At 41.3% G+C, this 17,284-nt stretch overlaps 1 protein-coding gene across 2 annotated transcripts in view; it reads left to right on the forward strand.

The window, feature by feature from the left end:
- Positions 1 to 924: 924 nt before the first annotated feature.
- Positions 925 to 17,284, forward strand: part of nup153 (nucleoporin 153) — a 17,267-nt gene continuing 907 nt past the window's right edge. Inside the window, exons 1-22 of one of the 2 annotated variants that reach the window (XM_056399215.1) lie at positions 925 to 1,053; positions 4,848 to 5,076; positions 5,209 to 5,484; positions 6,080 to 6,219; positions 7,194 to 7,322; positions 7,565 to 7,681; positions 7,877 to 7,921; positions 8,139 to 8,192; positions 9,349 to 9,489; positions 9,610 to 9,662; positions 10,727 to 10,862; positions 11,250 to 11,417; positions 11,501 to 11,599; positions 11,724 to 11,808; positions 11,918 to 12,019; positions 12,134 to 12,793; positions 12,937 to 13,137; positions 13,349 to 14,308; positions 14,636 to 15,082; positions 15,188 to 15,406; positions 15,528 to 15,711; positions 16,512 to 17,284. The exon at positions 16,512 to 17,284 is cut by the window's right edge and continues 907 nt beyond it. In XM_056399215.1, coding sequence (XP_056255190.1) covers positions 925 to 1,053; positions 4,848 to 5,076; positions 5,209 to 5,484; positions 6,080 to 6,219; positions 7,194 to 7,322; positions 7,565 to 7,681; positions 7,877 to 7,921; positions 8,139 to 8,192; positions 9,349 to 9,489; positions 9,610 to 9,662; positions 10,727 to 10,862; positions 11,250 to 11,417; positions 11,501 to 11,599; positions 11,724 to 11,808; positions 11,918 to 12,019; positions 12,134 to 12,793; positions 12,937 to 13,137; positions 13,349 to 14,308; positions 14,636 to 15,082; positions 15,188 to 15,406; positions 15,528 to 15,711; positions 16,512 to 16,599 — 4,662 coding nt within the window. In that variant the 3' untranslated portion in view covers positions 16,600 to 17,284. The remainder of the gene's footprint in view (positions 1,054 to 4,847; positions 5,077 to 5,208; positions 5,485 to 6,079; positions 6,220 to 7,193; positions 7,323 to 7,564; positions 7,682 to 7,876; positions 7,922 to 8,138; positions 8,193 to 9,348; positions 9,490 to 9,609; positions 9,663 to 10,726; positions 10,863 to 11,249; positions 11,418 to 11,500; positions 11,600 to 11,723; positions 11,809 to 11,917; positions 12,020 to 12,133; positions 12,794 to 12,936; positions 13,138 to 13,348; positions 14,309 to 14,635; positions 15,083 to 15,187; positions 15,407 to 15,527; positions 15,712 to 16,511) is intronic. The other variant, XM_056399216.1, reaches the window with a different exon arrangement.

Genomic DNA, 17,284 nt, shown 5'->3' on the forward strand with positions numbered 1-17,284 from the left:
GCTGCACTGATTCGATTTTTAGAGTATCTACAATGATTTAACTGTCAGGCCACAATGTGTTTAGTATGAAATGTTTAAAATTTGTTATTTGTTACCTCCAATGCAATACTTGGTATTGCAGATTTTTTATTTTATATGGGTGTGTTTGGTTGTTTTTGTACACATAAAGGACCACATATCATATTTTATCTTATTTGTTTTTCATTGTGTCCACACTTTGAGATATCTCCATTAACAGCATTAATTTTTACCATTTTGATGTCTGTGTCTCCCTTACAATATAACAGAAATAACTTAAAATATTTCTGGGGACAGATCCGAGAAACAGTTCACATGTAGTTAGATGGATAACCTTGCTGCAATATTTTTTGTTGTTACAATATGTGTAAGTAGACATTACAACAAAAAACATGTTTTATAATAATTTGATTTCCTCTTCATTTACCCAACAGAGCTCACAGGAAGATGGTGCAAGCATACTTAAGATATCTATAACGCACCTTACATTACAGTAGCACCACAGGAATGCCATGTTATAATCATAATCAAAAGCTGCCAAATAGCTAAATCGTACAATATTTGCGTTTCAAATGTCGTGGATAAAAAGTATAACGTAGCATATAGCAAAAGTACCCAAATGCAGTACAAGTGCTTGGAAAATGTACTTAAGTACAGTACTTGAGCAAATGTACTTAATTACTTTCCACCGTGGTCAGCGAATCGTTGATTATCTACTGAAATTACAAAATTACGCTAATATAAATAATAACATGTTTTAAACCCTTGGCTATATAATAATTTTCAGTCGTGTGACACAAAATAGCCCCATGTTAGAGCCATGTGGTACAAGATCCTGTCAAACCTCTTTGTTATATTCAGTTACTACAATTCCCATGATGCCACTGTGCGTGGCCCCTGTGCTGCATGACAGCTATCCGGCGCCGAAACACCGATAGACGCTCAGACGAAAGAGCCATGGCGGCCACGGGTGGAGGGAAAATTAGAAGCAGGAGATATCACATCGCCTCTAAACCTTACGCCAAGAGTAAACAGGTAAATCAAGTGAAAGTTTTCGTGTTAAAAGCCCGTGTCGAGGACATTACTGTGACCGCAGTGCCACTATCTTTCAGCGGTTGTTATTGTTTTGTTGGAGACATTTTACGGCCTGCTGTTAGCGCTCGTGGCCTCCACGCGCTGCTAGCATGTCCGGTAAATGCTAGAGAATTAGCATGCTGGCTTTATAGGTTAGCAAAATCAGACGGATTTGACAGGTCAAATCACGGCACAGCGAGTCGTTTATACTAGTTAATTAGTATTTGTTAAAGTGCAAGCACACACATGACACGTTGGAATAACCGGCCTTAGCTCTATTGGGAAGTTCTTAGCTGCTAGCGAAGTTAGCAGAAGGCAAGGAAGTAGAATTCTACGTATTAGCCGTTGTAGCTAATGCAGGCTAGCACTGGCGAGCAACGCATTGTTGTCTTCGATTCTTAAGTTTGGACGGTTCACGCCGTTGCCGGTAAAAGTGACATGGTCGCTTGGACACAGTAGCTTGGGACCTGTCCACAGCTGCGTGTGACTAGCTTTCATGCAGATAAATTTTAAGATTGTGGTGCTGGCGTCCCGGGAAACGTTTGAGATGTCAGGCTAACTAACGTTAGCCAAATCTCAGCCAGTTGGATTGCGCAGGAAGCATCGGCTGGTTGGAAAACCCACATGGTTGCCTGAGTGGATTCAGTTGGTGCTTGGACAACAACTAATGTTAGTTTTAAAACCACCCACGATTCACATTATGTGATAAGTGGACATAATGAGTCTTGATGCACGCGAGACTTTTGATCTATTTTGTCATTCACTACGTAGAATATTCGATTGACCTACAAATCAGATAGTTTGTTTATATGTCAGACAATTTGTCAATGTGTCCCTTCGACTGCACAGACAACTGTGTGAATATTCGAGTTATACAACCAGCAGATCATTGTGACAAACTAAAGGCTATTAGCTAGACACACTTAGTTGCCAGTTTATTAGGTACACCTAGCAGACAAGATTATGATTGTTTCATTGATTAGTCACCATTGTTAATGGTAGGCATTAGTTATTCAGATTTATGTGAACTTACACTACTTTGCATTACATACAATTTACCCAAAATTATAAAGCTACAAGCTGTGGTCATGATGACAGCAATTATTTAGTGATTATATAAACTAAATATCGTGTTTGGCATGAGTGTACCATTTGTGTCACTCACACACACACACATTTGAGTCCACCTTCATTGAGATAAATGGTGTGAAGAATTACCCCCAGTATTGCGCAATACAATTCAACACCACCGCAAACTACCTCCTTCAGAATAACCATGAAGTTGAATCAGCACCTGTCTAAAACAGTTTGAACAAAAACTGAACATTATAATTTAGTGAAGGCCTAGGGCTGATGTTTTACACTGCATTAGTTTTAACTAGGTGGGCCTAATGAAATGTCAGCTGAGTGAATATTGAGCTAGTGTGGGGGTTTTTTGTACTTAAGCGAGTATGCAAAGAAAAGATATGTAATTTTTCTCATGAATGCTGCTGACTTGGCATGCAGTATCAGTAACATGGTGAATCCCCTGACACCATATCCCCTTGCACTGCACCAACAGCAAAACTTGTGATCATTAGATGTTGACCCTATGATACATATTTGCTGTTGTTTAGACAGTGTTGAAATGAGGGGGAGACTAACTGGAATGATGCATTGCTGCCAAGAAACAAATGCAATAACTGACCAGCTTGAACTTGTAATATTTATTTTGAATAAATGCAAACGTGAGTTGAGCAGTTTCTCATTTGTGTCATGATTACATACATTAATGTTCATATATTACACTAAATAGCAAATACTGCAGAAGTTTACACAAATGTGTCAGAACTGAAGTCAGCTGAAAACAATGATTATCCCTTTCTTGTTTACAGTTGACATGGAAAAAATGGGTAAAGCTTTTCAACAACAGCTTAGTTTACACAGCTTTATGGGTTAAAAAGCAGGAACATGATAAGACATGTAGTTTTTGCACCATTGCAGTTTTGATTCATCTCAAAACTTGATTGTTTGCAAGGCGTAACAGTGGGAGCCCTTCTCACCAGCACTTACTGTATATCTTCACATGGCATAAATGAAACAATTGAGCTGTATAAAGGATCTTAAAAGGTGTTGGAGTATGTGTTCATCACATTCATTCATGTGATTTTTTTTTTTTTTTTTTAGCTTAAAAAACTAGATGTACTGATCTTTTCGGTTACAGGCATGTTCAAACTTAGACATGAGAGCTTCCTGAGAGAGCAGTATCAGTTGATGGCAGGTCATGTAGTCACATGACCCTGTCCACAGCAGAAATGTGGCATCCTTAAATCCTAATAACAATAGTGTATGTAGCGCTAAGTAAACCAGCACAGTGGTGTTATTACACTCTTGACTAGTCAAAGTTGTTCGTATTTGCACATAGGTTAAAGTGCAGGGTGGCCAGCAGGTGTATATCAAAGATAAGCAGGAAGCAAGAGACACGTGGCTGTTATCAGGAGTTGAAAGCTACCAGGGGTTACACAGCATGAACATGAAGAGATGAACCAGCTAACTAGCTCCTTCGCTCAACTTTTCCCATCTCCATCTATCTAGTCACAAAAACATGGGACAGCTTTGCCTTATCTGAAGACATTCAAATACAGTCATAATACCAGTCTAATAACCAAATAAATTATATTATGAATGAAATTGGTGCAGGAAAAAAGCTCCAAATGTGAGTTTTGCACAGCCTGGTTCACTGCTCTCCAATAGATCCTTCCCTTTAATTGGTCATTACATTCATGTTATAGATTTTGTTTCTGGCTTTGTTGTGCTCCCTCACTGCAACTCCAAAACTGCTCCATGCAGTGGGGTCATCATTTATGAAACAAACCTTGAGTCCTGGAGAATATACCAGCATTAAATGCTCATATATTCAACTACAGGAGCGAGTTTTGCTCAAGGCACCAAGTTAAACAGCATTTTGATAACTTTTGAACAGAATATACTGACGTCAAGGTCTGCAAACCCATTCAGAGTGGTGGATATATTCCAGTTAGCCAGTTAAGCCCTAGAAAGTGCCCACAATGTAGAAGACATTTTTTCACTGAGTTGCTAAATCTTATAGATTTTACAGAATTTAGCTTTTTAGATATTGAAATCCTGGAAATGCAGTTACATTCCATGTGTGGCGTAGGAGTCAAGACTCATTCTTATTGATTAGAATTCATCCAGCATTAGACGTCAGTACAGTGCAGCCCAGCGTCACTTGCTCACTGCTTCATGGAAGCATACACAGCGCCTGACCCAGTTTCTGTCTTACTGAGCTTGTGTTTTGCTTTGCACTGGAGAGGACAAATGGCTTCTCATTGCAAGTGGGGCTGTGCAGCTGATTCAAATAATAAAATGCAGTGTTGATTTCTGTATTCTGCAAATCACAAGAGTTCAGCAACTGTTTTACATGATTCAGAGGCCTCAACAGATTATGTGGAATTGATTTGCCGCACATTTATTATTGTTTTCGTCACTATAAATGCAAGCATCAGTATTTTGTAGTTGAAAAATAAATCCCCAAAATTCATCCAACCAAGCATTTTTACATTTTTAGTTTAAGTTTTGTTTCACATGCACTGAAATATGTCCATTGCTGATCATCAGGGATTTTTTTCCAATGACGGGGCTATAATGTCCAAAATTTACAGTTATTTATTTTGTCTGTATGCCTTCTTCTCTACCGCTCACTCATGTCGTTCCCCCGTTTATGACCTCATCTCCCTTTCTTATGTTTTTATCAGCAGCAGTCAGGCCTCATCAGTCGAGTGACAGACACAGTAAAGAGCATCGTTCCTTCCTGGCTTCAGAAATACTTCAAGAATGAAGATGCTCCTGAAGGAGGGGGGGCTGTACAAGGGACAGACCAGAACTGCCAGCCTCCTCCTACTCCACCTCCTCCTAATGGCAGTGAAGAGGGACCTCCTCCCCTTGATGGACGTGACTCCCCAGAGCCTAGCACCAGTAACACAGGTGAGAGTTCCATTCAGTCTCTTTGGTCATCCAGAATTATCAAGGGAATATTAAATCCCTTGCACGAGAACTGTAGTTTTGTATTGTTCTCCGTACCACCATGCTCATCTGTACCTTTCCTCTCTTGCACAGAGCCCTCAACCAGTCGGGCATCCCTGAACTTTCAGGAGTATGTGCTTTCTCGACCACCTCTGAGTCGCTCCCACCTCCATTTTCCCCCGCTAGATGCCTCCTCCCCAATGCTGGGGGCTTCCAGCAGTCTCTTCTCCCAGCCCTCCACCTCCTCAGCCCCTGGCCCCTTTTCCACAGGCTTTTCCTTGGTCAAAGAAATCAAGGACAACCTCTCGCAGCATGAAGATGATAACATTTCCACCACGAGCGGGTTCTCCTCTCGCGCCTCTGACAAAGGTAAGGACAAAGCATTTACATTATGGCTGTTAATGACTATTCTAAATTCAATCATATAATAAAAAAACACCACTGCGGCTTAATGTTTCACGGGTTCTCTTGTGTGCCTTGGCCGCTGCACTGAATGATGGTCAGGAGTCACATCATTTTTATTTATTGAAAATGAAATGTAGGTCAAGCTACAGTTAGCCTAGCCTATCACTCCAGCACTAACAACCTGAGGGCACATCTCAAAAATGTGCTCCAAAATGAGCGCCTATAGTAAGTAGTAAAAGTAGATATGTCTCTTTTTGTATTGGTGCCCTCTTATGGACATAATGCATGTTTGTTGATCTTGTTTGTACAGGATTTCTTTTTGTTGTCTGAGACTGAATAGAAGCGCATTAATAGCAAATTCAACCACAGAACCAAAAAAGTTGCTGATTTTAGCTTTGACGGAATAATTGATAAATCTTTTGAATTATTAGTGTTGCAGTAGGTAGAGGCTAGTGTCTGTGACTTTATTTCTCTTGTGTGTGGGTTGGCTCAGACCTGAAATATAGAGACATGGCTGGATTTCTTCAAAATGGTCTGAGATGAATCTCCTCTTTTTCAGATGTCCCCACTTCCAAAACGGCATCACTTCCCCAGCTTTGGTCACCAGAGATGGACAGAACAAACTCTGGGCCCCAGCCCTCCCACTCCAGTCTGAAAAAGCCTGCTTTCAACCTGTCCGTTTTCGGAAATTCCTCCAATGTGAGTATCTGGGTTTCTGTCATCAGCATAGTGAGTATGTCAATGTGTAATAGTAAAAAGGAAAAAAAATAAAATAGAAAAGCAGACTGAAAGAACAAATCTGTGCCACAAAGGTCTGTATTTTGGTGTCTCAGGGTTTGATCTAGGCTGTGCTGTTAGTGCAGTGACCCACTTAAATATAAAATGTCCCTCTGCAATTTGGTCAGTGAACCCAACTCTTCAAAATCACGTGTGCCACAAACTCGGGACACATTTTGAACTTACCATTGCTTTTTAGGTGTAGCTAAATATTGGTACCTCAAGTTTCAAATGTAGTTATTAATTTGGAATGTATTACATGCATAATCTGGAAAATTGCTGCTCTGCTCACAGCCAGGCAGTGTCTTGATTTGTTGCATTCTGTCTCTCTTGTGTCATCAACATGTTGTACATCTGCTTTCATGTGTGTGGCAGCGTGTCAGGCACCACAACTCAGTCCAGCCAACACTTAATAAGAACTATGCTCTGGTGTGCAGTCTGAAGAAAGCGGTGTTGAGGATATAAAAATAAAATACACTGTGACACCTAGTACACGTCTGTGCTTGTTGCTTCACATGTTTCTAACAATACTCGAACATCACAGGGAATTGATTACTTTTTCCATATTAAACCACATGGGATGATGATGATATTTACATCACAGGAGAAAAATATTTGACAATTTTATTAACACAAGGAAATATTTGGCTTTTTATGGGTAAAGCAGTTGAAATATAAATAATTCTGATACTATTTAAAAGATTACAGGGTCCATTTGCAGTTTTACTGATTACATTGTTCATTTAGCTGCTTAAACCTACTTGAATTCAAGCATAACAAAGCCTTAATTTAAAATGAATGAAGGACATTATATTTGAGAATGCCATTGATTAGTAACAAAATGAAGTAATTAAACTTATACCCGATATTATTTAATTTAACCCTTTCTCTTTCAGTCAACATTAAACAGCACAGCGCTGAACTCCAGCCAGCTTGGAGATTCTCCCTTCTACCCCGGGAAGACCACGTATGGTGGGGCAGCTGCAGTCAGGAGCTCTCGCACACGTCCTGGAACGCCATACCAGGTGAGCTAGGGAGAAATATATAGACTAGAAATTGAGACTTGTGTCAAAAACAAAATAATGTTAACATTTTGAATTTAAAGGAAACATTAGTTATGGTCACTCTCCATATACATTCAAAGTTCTGGAAGTTTATCAGCCCTTAGTAGGTGAGCAGTTAATTTCTGACATCATAAAATGAATGTGACTCAAGTGTGAATAATATTAATTTAATTGGAGACTAAATTAGCTCATCTGATCCGTAGGCCCCGGTGAGGAGACAGATCAAGGCCAAGCCTGCTGGTGCTCAGCCCTGTGGCGTGACCAGTGCTACAGCCAGACGCATCTTGCAGTCCTTGGAGCGCATGTCGAGCCCTCTGGCTGTGAGTACACACACACACACACACAAACAAACACAATCTATGTGGTTCAAACCTGATTTCAACTTAAAGTGAATCAGTGGTATGACACTTGATACGTTGTTAATATATATCTTGTGTCATAATATTTTATAATTTTCCTTGGTAGTTATATTACTGTAAAATAGCTGCATTTTGATTTTTTTATCTCATCTGCAGGATGCCAAGAGAATCCCAGCAGCAGCCTCATCCCCCATGTCACCAGTAAGAGTTCTTTACATACTTATATTGTGTATATAAACATTTGTTTGCAGTGGCATATTGCACAGCACTATATGTGATCATTAACTCCCAAAAATGTGAGAAAAGATTGGAATTACTATTTAATACTAAGTTTCTGTAAAATGTAAAAATACATAAAAACATTTTCTCAATTTTTGTCAAATAAAAAAAGTTTTCTGACATGAGTTTTATTTGGCAGTCGATGGATGGCACAAACCTAGATGTTTCACATTTCCAGTCGAAAAAGAAACGGGTAAGTACAAATTCTGATATTCCTGTGGCCATATTCATTTCTGGTCCATCAAAAATTGCATTTGGGAGAAGCTTCTGATTTTATAATAACTTCATGCCAAATGTCCGTGTATGACTTTAAGCTGGTGTATACTCATCAGCAAACAAACTTCACTTGTGTCTTCTGTTGGAGTGTTTGCACAAGGCTCAGTGATGTGAATGAAACAGGGATGTCATTGTACAAACTCAGCAGCATTTGTTGTGGTTTGTCTTTCCTGTCATTTCCTGTCCCACTGCCTGTTGGCCTCCTTTACAGTAGTTAACAGGATTCTCCTCGGCTGGGACACAGCTGTTCACCACTGTGTGTGCGTGCGTGTTTATCTTCATATGTGCATGTGCACACAAGTGCTTGTGAGCAAAAGTGTGGTAGACTTTGTATTCAGTTCATGAAAGTGTGTATGTGCTGTGTGGTCTATTGTTAAATTGTGCCAGCTCTGGACTGAACTTGACCTCAGTAATAACTGTCAGGCATTCCCGTCTGCGACAGCTGCTTTGTAAAGGCCAACAATGGTGTATTGACCCTCGCAAGTCCAAAACAAGAAAGTCCCCTATAAATGAGCCTTTCATAACTTTACCTTGGCAGAATCCAAAATATAACTTGACCAATACTGGATTTTTGAGGCCAATCCCAATACAGATATTTGGGAGAAAATAGCCTGTACTGTGGTTTTTTTTTTGTTTGTTTGTTTGTTTTTTTTAACAAAAACTACAGAAAAAAAATATCTTGAAACGAATGCTTGGATTTGACAGTTTACAGTTTTTATTATCAACAAATTGCCAGGCGAAGACTTTATCTTGCTATCAACACCAGTCCATGTAGTCTCAACCTGATGTGAAATATAATACGTATGCCCCGTGTGTTTTGCTCAGAAACAATCCTGCATTTCTCTAGAGATGAGGAATAAACTACTCTGGCTATGTTGGTTTTGTTGAAGCTATATTTAAATACCTAAATGCAATGGAATGATTCTTTGATTTGTTTAATAATATTTGTACACTCATTGAGTTCTGTGGCATGGAGCCAAAAGCTATATTAGTCACATTAAATGAAGAAAACACCTTTTGTTCATTATGTTTCTACTTTTCGTCCATATATGAACACCTTTTCTTTAATTCAGATGGATCCTACCCTCCCGCCGGTTCAGAGGTTGGTGGTTCCTGCTGCAGCCTCTGTGTCAGGAAACCGCTCTGTGTCCTTCAGGCCTACTTTGACTCCTGGAGGAGTGAGCCGAACTCTGGACAGGACCCTAAGAGAGACGGTCAGAAACACAATGCTGCATTATTTTACACCACAGTATTGTTCCTTTATATTAAATGCTGCTAATTGGTGATGAATGCATACTCCTATGCTAATTATTTTTCTTGAACTGTTCCAACAGCCCACAAGACAATCACCGCAACTACCTAAAGCAACCCCCGGTCCATCTCAAAGGTACTGATGCAAGACTTTTAGGGATTAATCGGGTACCAATAGGCTGAAATTTATTACGGATGATACCATTTGTTTGAAATAATTCTTGCTATAAAAAAAAAAACTAAACTAAATTAATGCAAACAACTCTTAGGCATAGCCAACATTTTATTTTGAGAGCATGCAAGTTAAAATTTCATATGTTCACAGTGGTTTTGGTGCGCTTGTGGAACAGGTAATGGGTTGGCAGTTGTGGTTTAAAGTAGTACTCACTACGTGCACACTGATGATGAAATGTGCTAAACAATCCTTTAGCTCTTACCGTGTTCCTAAGATGAAGCGATCTATAGCTGATCATTTAAAAAGAAAAACATCTTAGAGGTCCAGAGTCAGACACAACTGATGATAAGAGTGCAGGTGCAGGAAGGGAGGGACCGACTTAGCCGGTGATGAAGAAAAAGTACTACTTTCAACCACAATGGCAGCACCTGTAACATTACCTGTGGTATGAGGGAATGCTGTGCTGTGTGCGTATTGTAGGCATTGTGGCCCATCCATTGCAGGCAACTCTAAACCGTGTCAACACAGTTTAAGCTTGAAACTTGTTGCACAACGTTCATAAAGTTCAACATGGCGAAACAAGGAAATCCTGTCAACAAAAAAAAGTGCAACCAAATCATGTGCTACTTTCTCAGTTCAGAAAAATAAGTCTGAAGCCTTGAGATTGTGCTGCTCTGTCACCTCCTTTAAATGTAAACAACTCCTTGGCAGTTCCTTGTTGTTACATTACTTTATTTTGATTGGTGATCAACAATCTTGTTTTTGTTAATTGTTTCCTATGGAAACAAAGTAGCTTTCTTAACATTTCTGTAGTGATAAGAGGTTCAAGGAATATCACAGAGGAAAATTTTCCTTTCAGCTGGATTTATTAAAAAATCATTTCAAGATATTTACTCCAGGTGATAAAGCAAGAGAATCACAACATCCTTGATAATTATCAAACTTTTTTTTTTGTGGATGCCTGACTTCTCTCTGTATGAAGTTTAGTTTGTTTTACTTACTATACCTGTGTTATCTTCTACTAGCACAATGGGTTCCAGTGGCCCAGCCTATCCTCTGTCCAGCACGCCTGCAGCCAGCAGCGTCGGTTCTGGAGGGGGCAAGATGAAGAGAGAGCGGACCAGTACACGACCCTCCTCCAAACGCCCTGAAGAGGATGAGGTGAGCAGAAACTTTTGCTCTAAAACCACAAGGCTCTGATTCCAAGACTGGTTGTGGTGCATTTCTATTTCAGCATTATTTGTTATTTAACCCTAGGGTGTAGTTTCTTAGTGCTTATCAGTTTGGAACACAAACAGTCTTTGTATGAAGGTAGAAAGAAATTAGTTTTACTATTTACTATATACGTTTGTACCTGGGCAGCATCAGTGTTATTTAGATTTATCAAGAGAAAAGTCATCAATACATTTATCTCCTTTCACCATCAACCTGAAAGATGTGCTTCTCAGAAATGGCAGAATTATTTACTGGTTTGCATTTCTCCCTACAAAATGCATTGTGTCTTGAAATTGTGCACAAAGTGACACTGATGTTTGTTTCTGATTGCAGGTGGCTGAGATACCCGACCTTCCAACCATTTCACTTCCCATCAGCACCTCCGCCTTGCCCACCTTCAGCTTCTCCTCCCCTCTTCCACCTCTCACCACCTCCACAACCATCAGCACCCCCTCCAAGGCCACGGCCATTACTCCTGCGAAGGAAACATTCACAAATAAGGTCTGTCCTAAAACTGTCTCTTCCTGCTGCAACATTTAGTTTAATGGAAAATGACATTTTACTAATGTGCATGTTTTTTCCAGGAGCCTCCAACGGCCACGACACCCCCCTGTGTACCTTTTACATTTTCCTCCCCTATTGTCAAAGCAACTGCTGCTAGCCCCCCTTGCTTTTCCCCCTCGGTAAGTAATTGGTTTATTTCTTACTAATTACATCATCAGTAATGCTTTATATTTCTTTATACGCTTTATATATCTTAAAACAGTAACATTGATTATAAGTGTTATTTGCTTTTCCTGTTTGTAGGCTGGATTTACTTTTAGTGCACCTGTAGCAAAAATGGGTCCCTCTATGTCAAACGGGAAGCTCGCCACTCCCATTGCAGCAGCAGGTAAGAGTTTTTGTGTTTTGTTTTTACATCTGGCCTGATTCTGATTTTTCCCTTACCCGAGAAAAATTCAGAATCAGTTTTAATCTTTGTGTTTCCGTGTTTTCTACAGTGAAGCCAGCAGCAAACAAAAGCACAGAAGACTTTGAAGGGCCCTTTAAACCAGCCAAGGTCCTGAAGCAGGGCAGCGTGCTGGATCTTCTCAAAGCACCTGGTAGGAATCACTGACACATTATACACAACCTTTTTGTGTTTTTGCCTGGTCATACATTGTTACAGGAATAAATCTGGAGGTTCATTGTTTAAATTCTTCTCTTGCTCTCTCTAGGTTTTGCCTCTCCTGTTGCTCGGACTTCCCCAGGCCCAGACAACTCTCCCCACCAGACCTCCACACAATCCACTGCCCCCTCCTCCTCCTCCACTTCCACAACCACCTCTTCCCTCTCTTCTTCAACAGGGCTCAGTGATTTGTTTAAAGCCCCGCTAAACTGGAGCTGTGATGTGTGCTTGGTGCAGAACAAGCCATCAGATGCAAAGTGTGTTTGCTGTATGGCCCCCCAGCCCAACTCCTCCTCATCTAAATCTATGGACAGTAAGCCTTCACCCACAACCTCGGTTGGGCTGGAGAGCAGCATCACGAACACCACCTCCACCACTACAACCACCACAGGTTTCGGCACAATGTTTTCCAAACCTGCAGGAACCTGGGACTGTGATACGTGTCTTGTTCTAAATAAACCTGATGCAGTAAAGTGTGTGGCCTGTGAAACGGCCAAACCCGGGACAGGACTGAAACCCTCACTGACTCTTCCTTCTGCCTTCTCAGCTGTTAAGACTGTACCCACCTCCACAGCCCCTGTTTCCACAGGGTTCATCGGATTTGGAGACAAGTTCAAAAAACCTGAAGGTTCATGGGAGTGTGATATATGTTTGGTACAGAACAAGGCAGGGGACACAAAGTGTGTGGCCTGCATGAGCGCTAAACCAGGTAATGAGAGCATGGATGTGGTCGTATTGGTATTTGATAATCTACAAAGTGCTGAGTTTTTGGCTTTGTTTTTCATGAAAGCAGAATTCCACTAACTGTCATTGTATTTTAAAAGCATCTTCCTTTCTTCATTAACACTACAGGAGCATCAGCAGGAACATCATCAGGAGCTTCAGCAGAATCCTCTTCAGCCAGCACTGCTCCAGTGTTTGGTTTGGGAGATAAATTCAAGAAGCCAGAGGGTGCCTGGGATTGTGATGTCTGTCTTGTACAGAATAAGGCTGCTGATGTTCAGTGTGTTGCTTGTCAGACAGCCAAACCTGGAGCTAACGTGGAGCCTAAAGGTAATTTGATTTCTATGCTAAACGGTGATATAATATTGATGCATGATGGCATCTTGTTGAATCTTTTGAATCAAGTTAAACTGTCAAGATAGCCAAACCAAATCGAGTCAAAATATTATTTTTCCAGAAACTCAAGACTTGAAGTGTAACCTGAACCTAATCCACACTTTTCGTGTTTTTTGAATTTTTGTTATGCTCTGTTTCTCCTCAGCTTTTGGTTCGTCTTTTGGTTCGTCATCTGGTGGGACTTCAGGCTCTTCTACCTCTAGTTCTGGAGGTTTTAAGTTTGGCACATCAGACAGTACCTCTGGGTCTGGATCTGGAGGTTTCAAGTTTGGGGGCTCATTTTCAGAAACCTCCTCGTCTTCATCATCAGGTGGATTCAAATTTGGAATCCCATTTGGAAGCTCCTCATCAGAAACCACTTCTCAAGACACTAATGCCTCATCAGGGTTTAAATTTGGCAGCTCATCTGAGGGCTTTAAATTTGGGGCTGCCTCTAGTGATGACAAAAAGTCAGACCAACCTGCCACAGGTTCTGGGTTTAAATTTGGAACCAGTGGTGGGATAGTGTTTGGAAATGGATCGTCTAGCACAGAAAGCAACTCTTCTAAGGGCGGCTTCACCTTTGGACTGTCAAAACCTGAAGAGAAAACATCAGACACCACCACCACCGCCACCACCACGTCATCCTCTGTTAGTTTCACTCCTCCCGCTTCCTCTCAAGGAAAGAGCGACAGTGCTGCATCATCAAACGACACCACATCAACAATCACCAATTTAACCACCACAACCACCACCACTGGGTCTGTTTTTGGGAGACTGGGAGAGCCAAGTTTGGCAACCACGACACCACAAGGGGGCTCTACGTTTGGATCCTTACAGGCAGACAAAGATCCAGCTGCTCCCACGTTTACCTTTGGGAAGCCAGAGGAAAAGAAGGAAGTCGCTGCCTCCTCAGCTCCATCTTCCTTCCTCTTTGGTGCTTCTAGTAAGGATGTAGATGCGACACCAGCAGCGGCCACTTCTGGTGGCTTTTCCTTCAGCAAGCCCAGTGCTCCAACAGAACAACCTCCACCCGCATACACCTTTGGAAAGCCAGCAGATAAGAGCGAAACATCTACTGCAGAGGCCCCAAAGCCCTCTTTCACCTTTGGACAAAGTGCTACAGGTATTTCATTTGTGACTTTTGATGTGTAATGACTTCCAAGATTTATTTTGAAGTTGTTCTGTTTGGCAAATTGTTAAAAGAAGAATTCGATATTTTGGGTGAAAGGTTTTCTTTCTTACCGAGAGTTATTTTTTGCCGTTACTCTAAAAACAATGTGTGCACCAGTAAAAAGATAAATATGTTAGACTAAAGTTAAAAAAAAGCTGAATCTACTGACTAGAAATTAACAAACAAAAACTTGGGTTGTTGTCAAAAATAATTTGGCAAAACAATTTTCCCACTGCAATGTACTACACACTATAAACAACACTTTCTTTCTCCTGACAGATTCAACTGCTGCTGCTCCAAAACCAGCATTTTCCTTTATAGCTAGTAATCCTACCAACACCACCAACTCCACCACCTCGTCATCCTCAACTCCAACTCCCAGTCTGTTCGGCAGCAGCGGCAGCAACAGCTCCACCCAGGCTCCAGCTCCCTCTGCAGCGCCCGGCACTTTCATGTTTGGTCAGCCTGCTGCAACCTCCAGTGATACTGCTCCAGCTAAAGCGTTTGTCTTTGGCCAGAACCAGGATGGCCAGCTGCCTGCTCCCTCAGCTGCTCCTCTGAACTCTGTTCCCGCCCCAGCTCAAGCTCAGCCCTTCATCTTTGGTGCTCCTGCCAGTGCTGCTGCCCCTGCCCCTGCCCCTGCCCCTGCTCCTGCTCCTGCCCCTGCTCCTGCTGCTCCATCCTTCAGTTTTGGAGCAGCAGCACCCTCTGCTGTCTCATCTTCAGGTCTGTATCTGCTCTTGCTAGTTGTTGGGGGCTCAAATCTTGCATTTACTTTTACAATCTGTACATGTATTTATAATTTTCCTCCTTTCTCTGTTTCATTAACAGCTCCGTCTGCAGCTCCCTCTCCATTTGTGTTCAGCTCAGCCCCCGCTGGTGGGTTTGGGGCCAACCAGACTCCTTCATTTGGCTCATCTTTCGGATCCCCTTTCACAGCTGCACCCTCCCAGAGCCCAGCCTTTGGGGCCAAACCCAATGCCGCACCTGTCTTTGGACAGCAGGCCAACTCCACACCTGTATTTGGGGCGGCTGCTAATTCTGCACCAGGTGGGTGACGGAAATCAGGTTGTCTGTAGTACGCTGTGCTAGTGATCCTCACAATATGAAGTTTATCACATAGGTGAAATTATAGTTGCCTTTAAAGATGTAAATGTCCATTATTTATCAGGTGGAGGCTTTCAGTTTGGAGGAGCCAGTGCATTCGGAGCTACAAACAACACCTCAGGTGTATTTACTTTTGGAGTCGGTTCCACAGCATCTCCCGCCCCCCCTGCCAACCCTCCCATTGCACCCCAGTCAGGAGCACCTGGAGGTGGATTCAACTTCTCACAACCCCCTACATTCAATATTGGGTACGTTACACCTTCTTGGTTTCCTTATAAGTATATTTAGAATAACATATGCATCTTCTGGCCCAATCACAGTAAAGACACACAGTAGAGTACCAAACATTTAGAATAGATATTTCTAATGATAGATTATTAAACAGAACATCATTATTTATGTTCAGATTCAAAAATGTTCTGTAGAAATTATTCTTCACCTCTTTATTTCCTTGTGAAATATAGATTAACATAACTGCTCCTAACGCATCATGAATGAAGAATGAGAATGAACAAAAACTCCTCAGTGCAACTAAATATTTTAAGAAATCAGTGAATTATTGAATTCTCCTCCCAATGTTAAGTTGACTGACTGCTCCTTCATCTTGTCCAGTTGTTGGTTGTATTTTCAGCTCTAGTCTTCACTTTTATTACCTAGAGACAGAGATGGATTACTTTTGAATAAGACGTGATTAGACAAGAATTATTTTACTCCCAATAATTCAATGCAGTAGATATCTCTGTGTGAAGACTTAAATAGTAGAGGAGTAACATTAGAGGAGAAAGAATTGATGTCAAAAAGCTAAATTGTTGTTTTGATATCACAAATTGGTATCATGTTCGTGATTTAATCTTATAGCCATAGGGATGTGCAGCATGTGTGAAGTCAACCTTTTTCATTATTGAAAAAGGTTCATTAAAGATTCCTTGATGTTTTTGATAATACTTAATTAGTATAAGTAATGATCAGTCTGTATATTTGGCAGTTGTTAATGACTGTGGTGTTTTGTTGTGATTCTGATAATGATGAGATGTCTTTTGCCTTTTAGGTCAGCTAAATCCTTCACCGCCTCTCCTGCTGGACAGCAAGCGATTGCTGGGCGCAAGATCAAGACAGCAGTGCGGCGCAGAAAGTAGAGCCCTGTGGACTTGACTAGAAAGCAGACATGACTTTGACTTGACTTATATCCCAACTGAAGGCTGAATAAAGTCCTGGAAGGTCTGAACTGGACAAACACTGAAATAATTTGGCATATGAAGAAGGGCTGAGGCTTAGGGCCGCATTGTGCTCGGGCTTGACGGGTGGGTGGGTTTTAGCTGTAGGCTGGGCTGGTTATTCAGAGGCTTTCACATGTAGACCAGAGCTGTTAATATGTGAGACCATCCCACAGAACTTCTCATGAAAAAAACTGTTCACTGAGCAATGACACTGACTTAGAAAACAACAATCAAGCAAAGAACCCCCTGCTCGACATGAAAAACAAGCAAGACAGTCATATCTATATTTTCAACACCGGCAAATGTCTGCTAGACTTTAGGCATGACTTTTTGTAATAAAATTACAAAGACAAAAGCTGCAAATCTAAAGAGTTGTGAGTGTACACAAAAATCCTATTAATTAGTATGGGTGATCAGGTTATGAGCTGTGATATGCAGAGAGGTAGTGAGAGCTGTGCGGCAAGTTTCCAATGGTAATCCTTCAAACTATTTAGACTGCTCCTTTACAGGAACTAAGGTGCCGTTGGAGGTGTAGCCATGGTGTCAGTGCAGTTTGCTGTATGTACAGGGATGAGCGTGTAATCTTTGTTGTGAATGCAGCGTG

Source organism: Seriola aureovittata, chromosome 16 (assembly GCF_021018895.1).
Source record: "Seriola aureovittata isolate HTS-2021-v1 ecotype China chromosome 16, ASM2101889v1, whole genome shotgun sequence".
Taxonomy (NCBI): Eukaryota; Metazoa; Chordata; class Actinopteri; order Carangiformes; family Carangidae; genus Seriola; species Seriola aureovittata.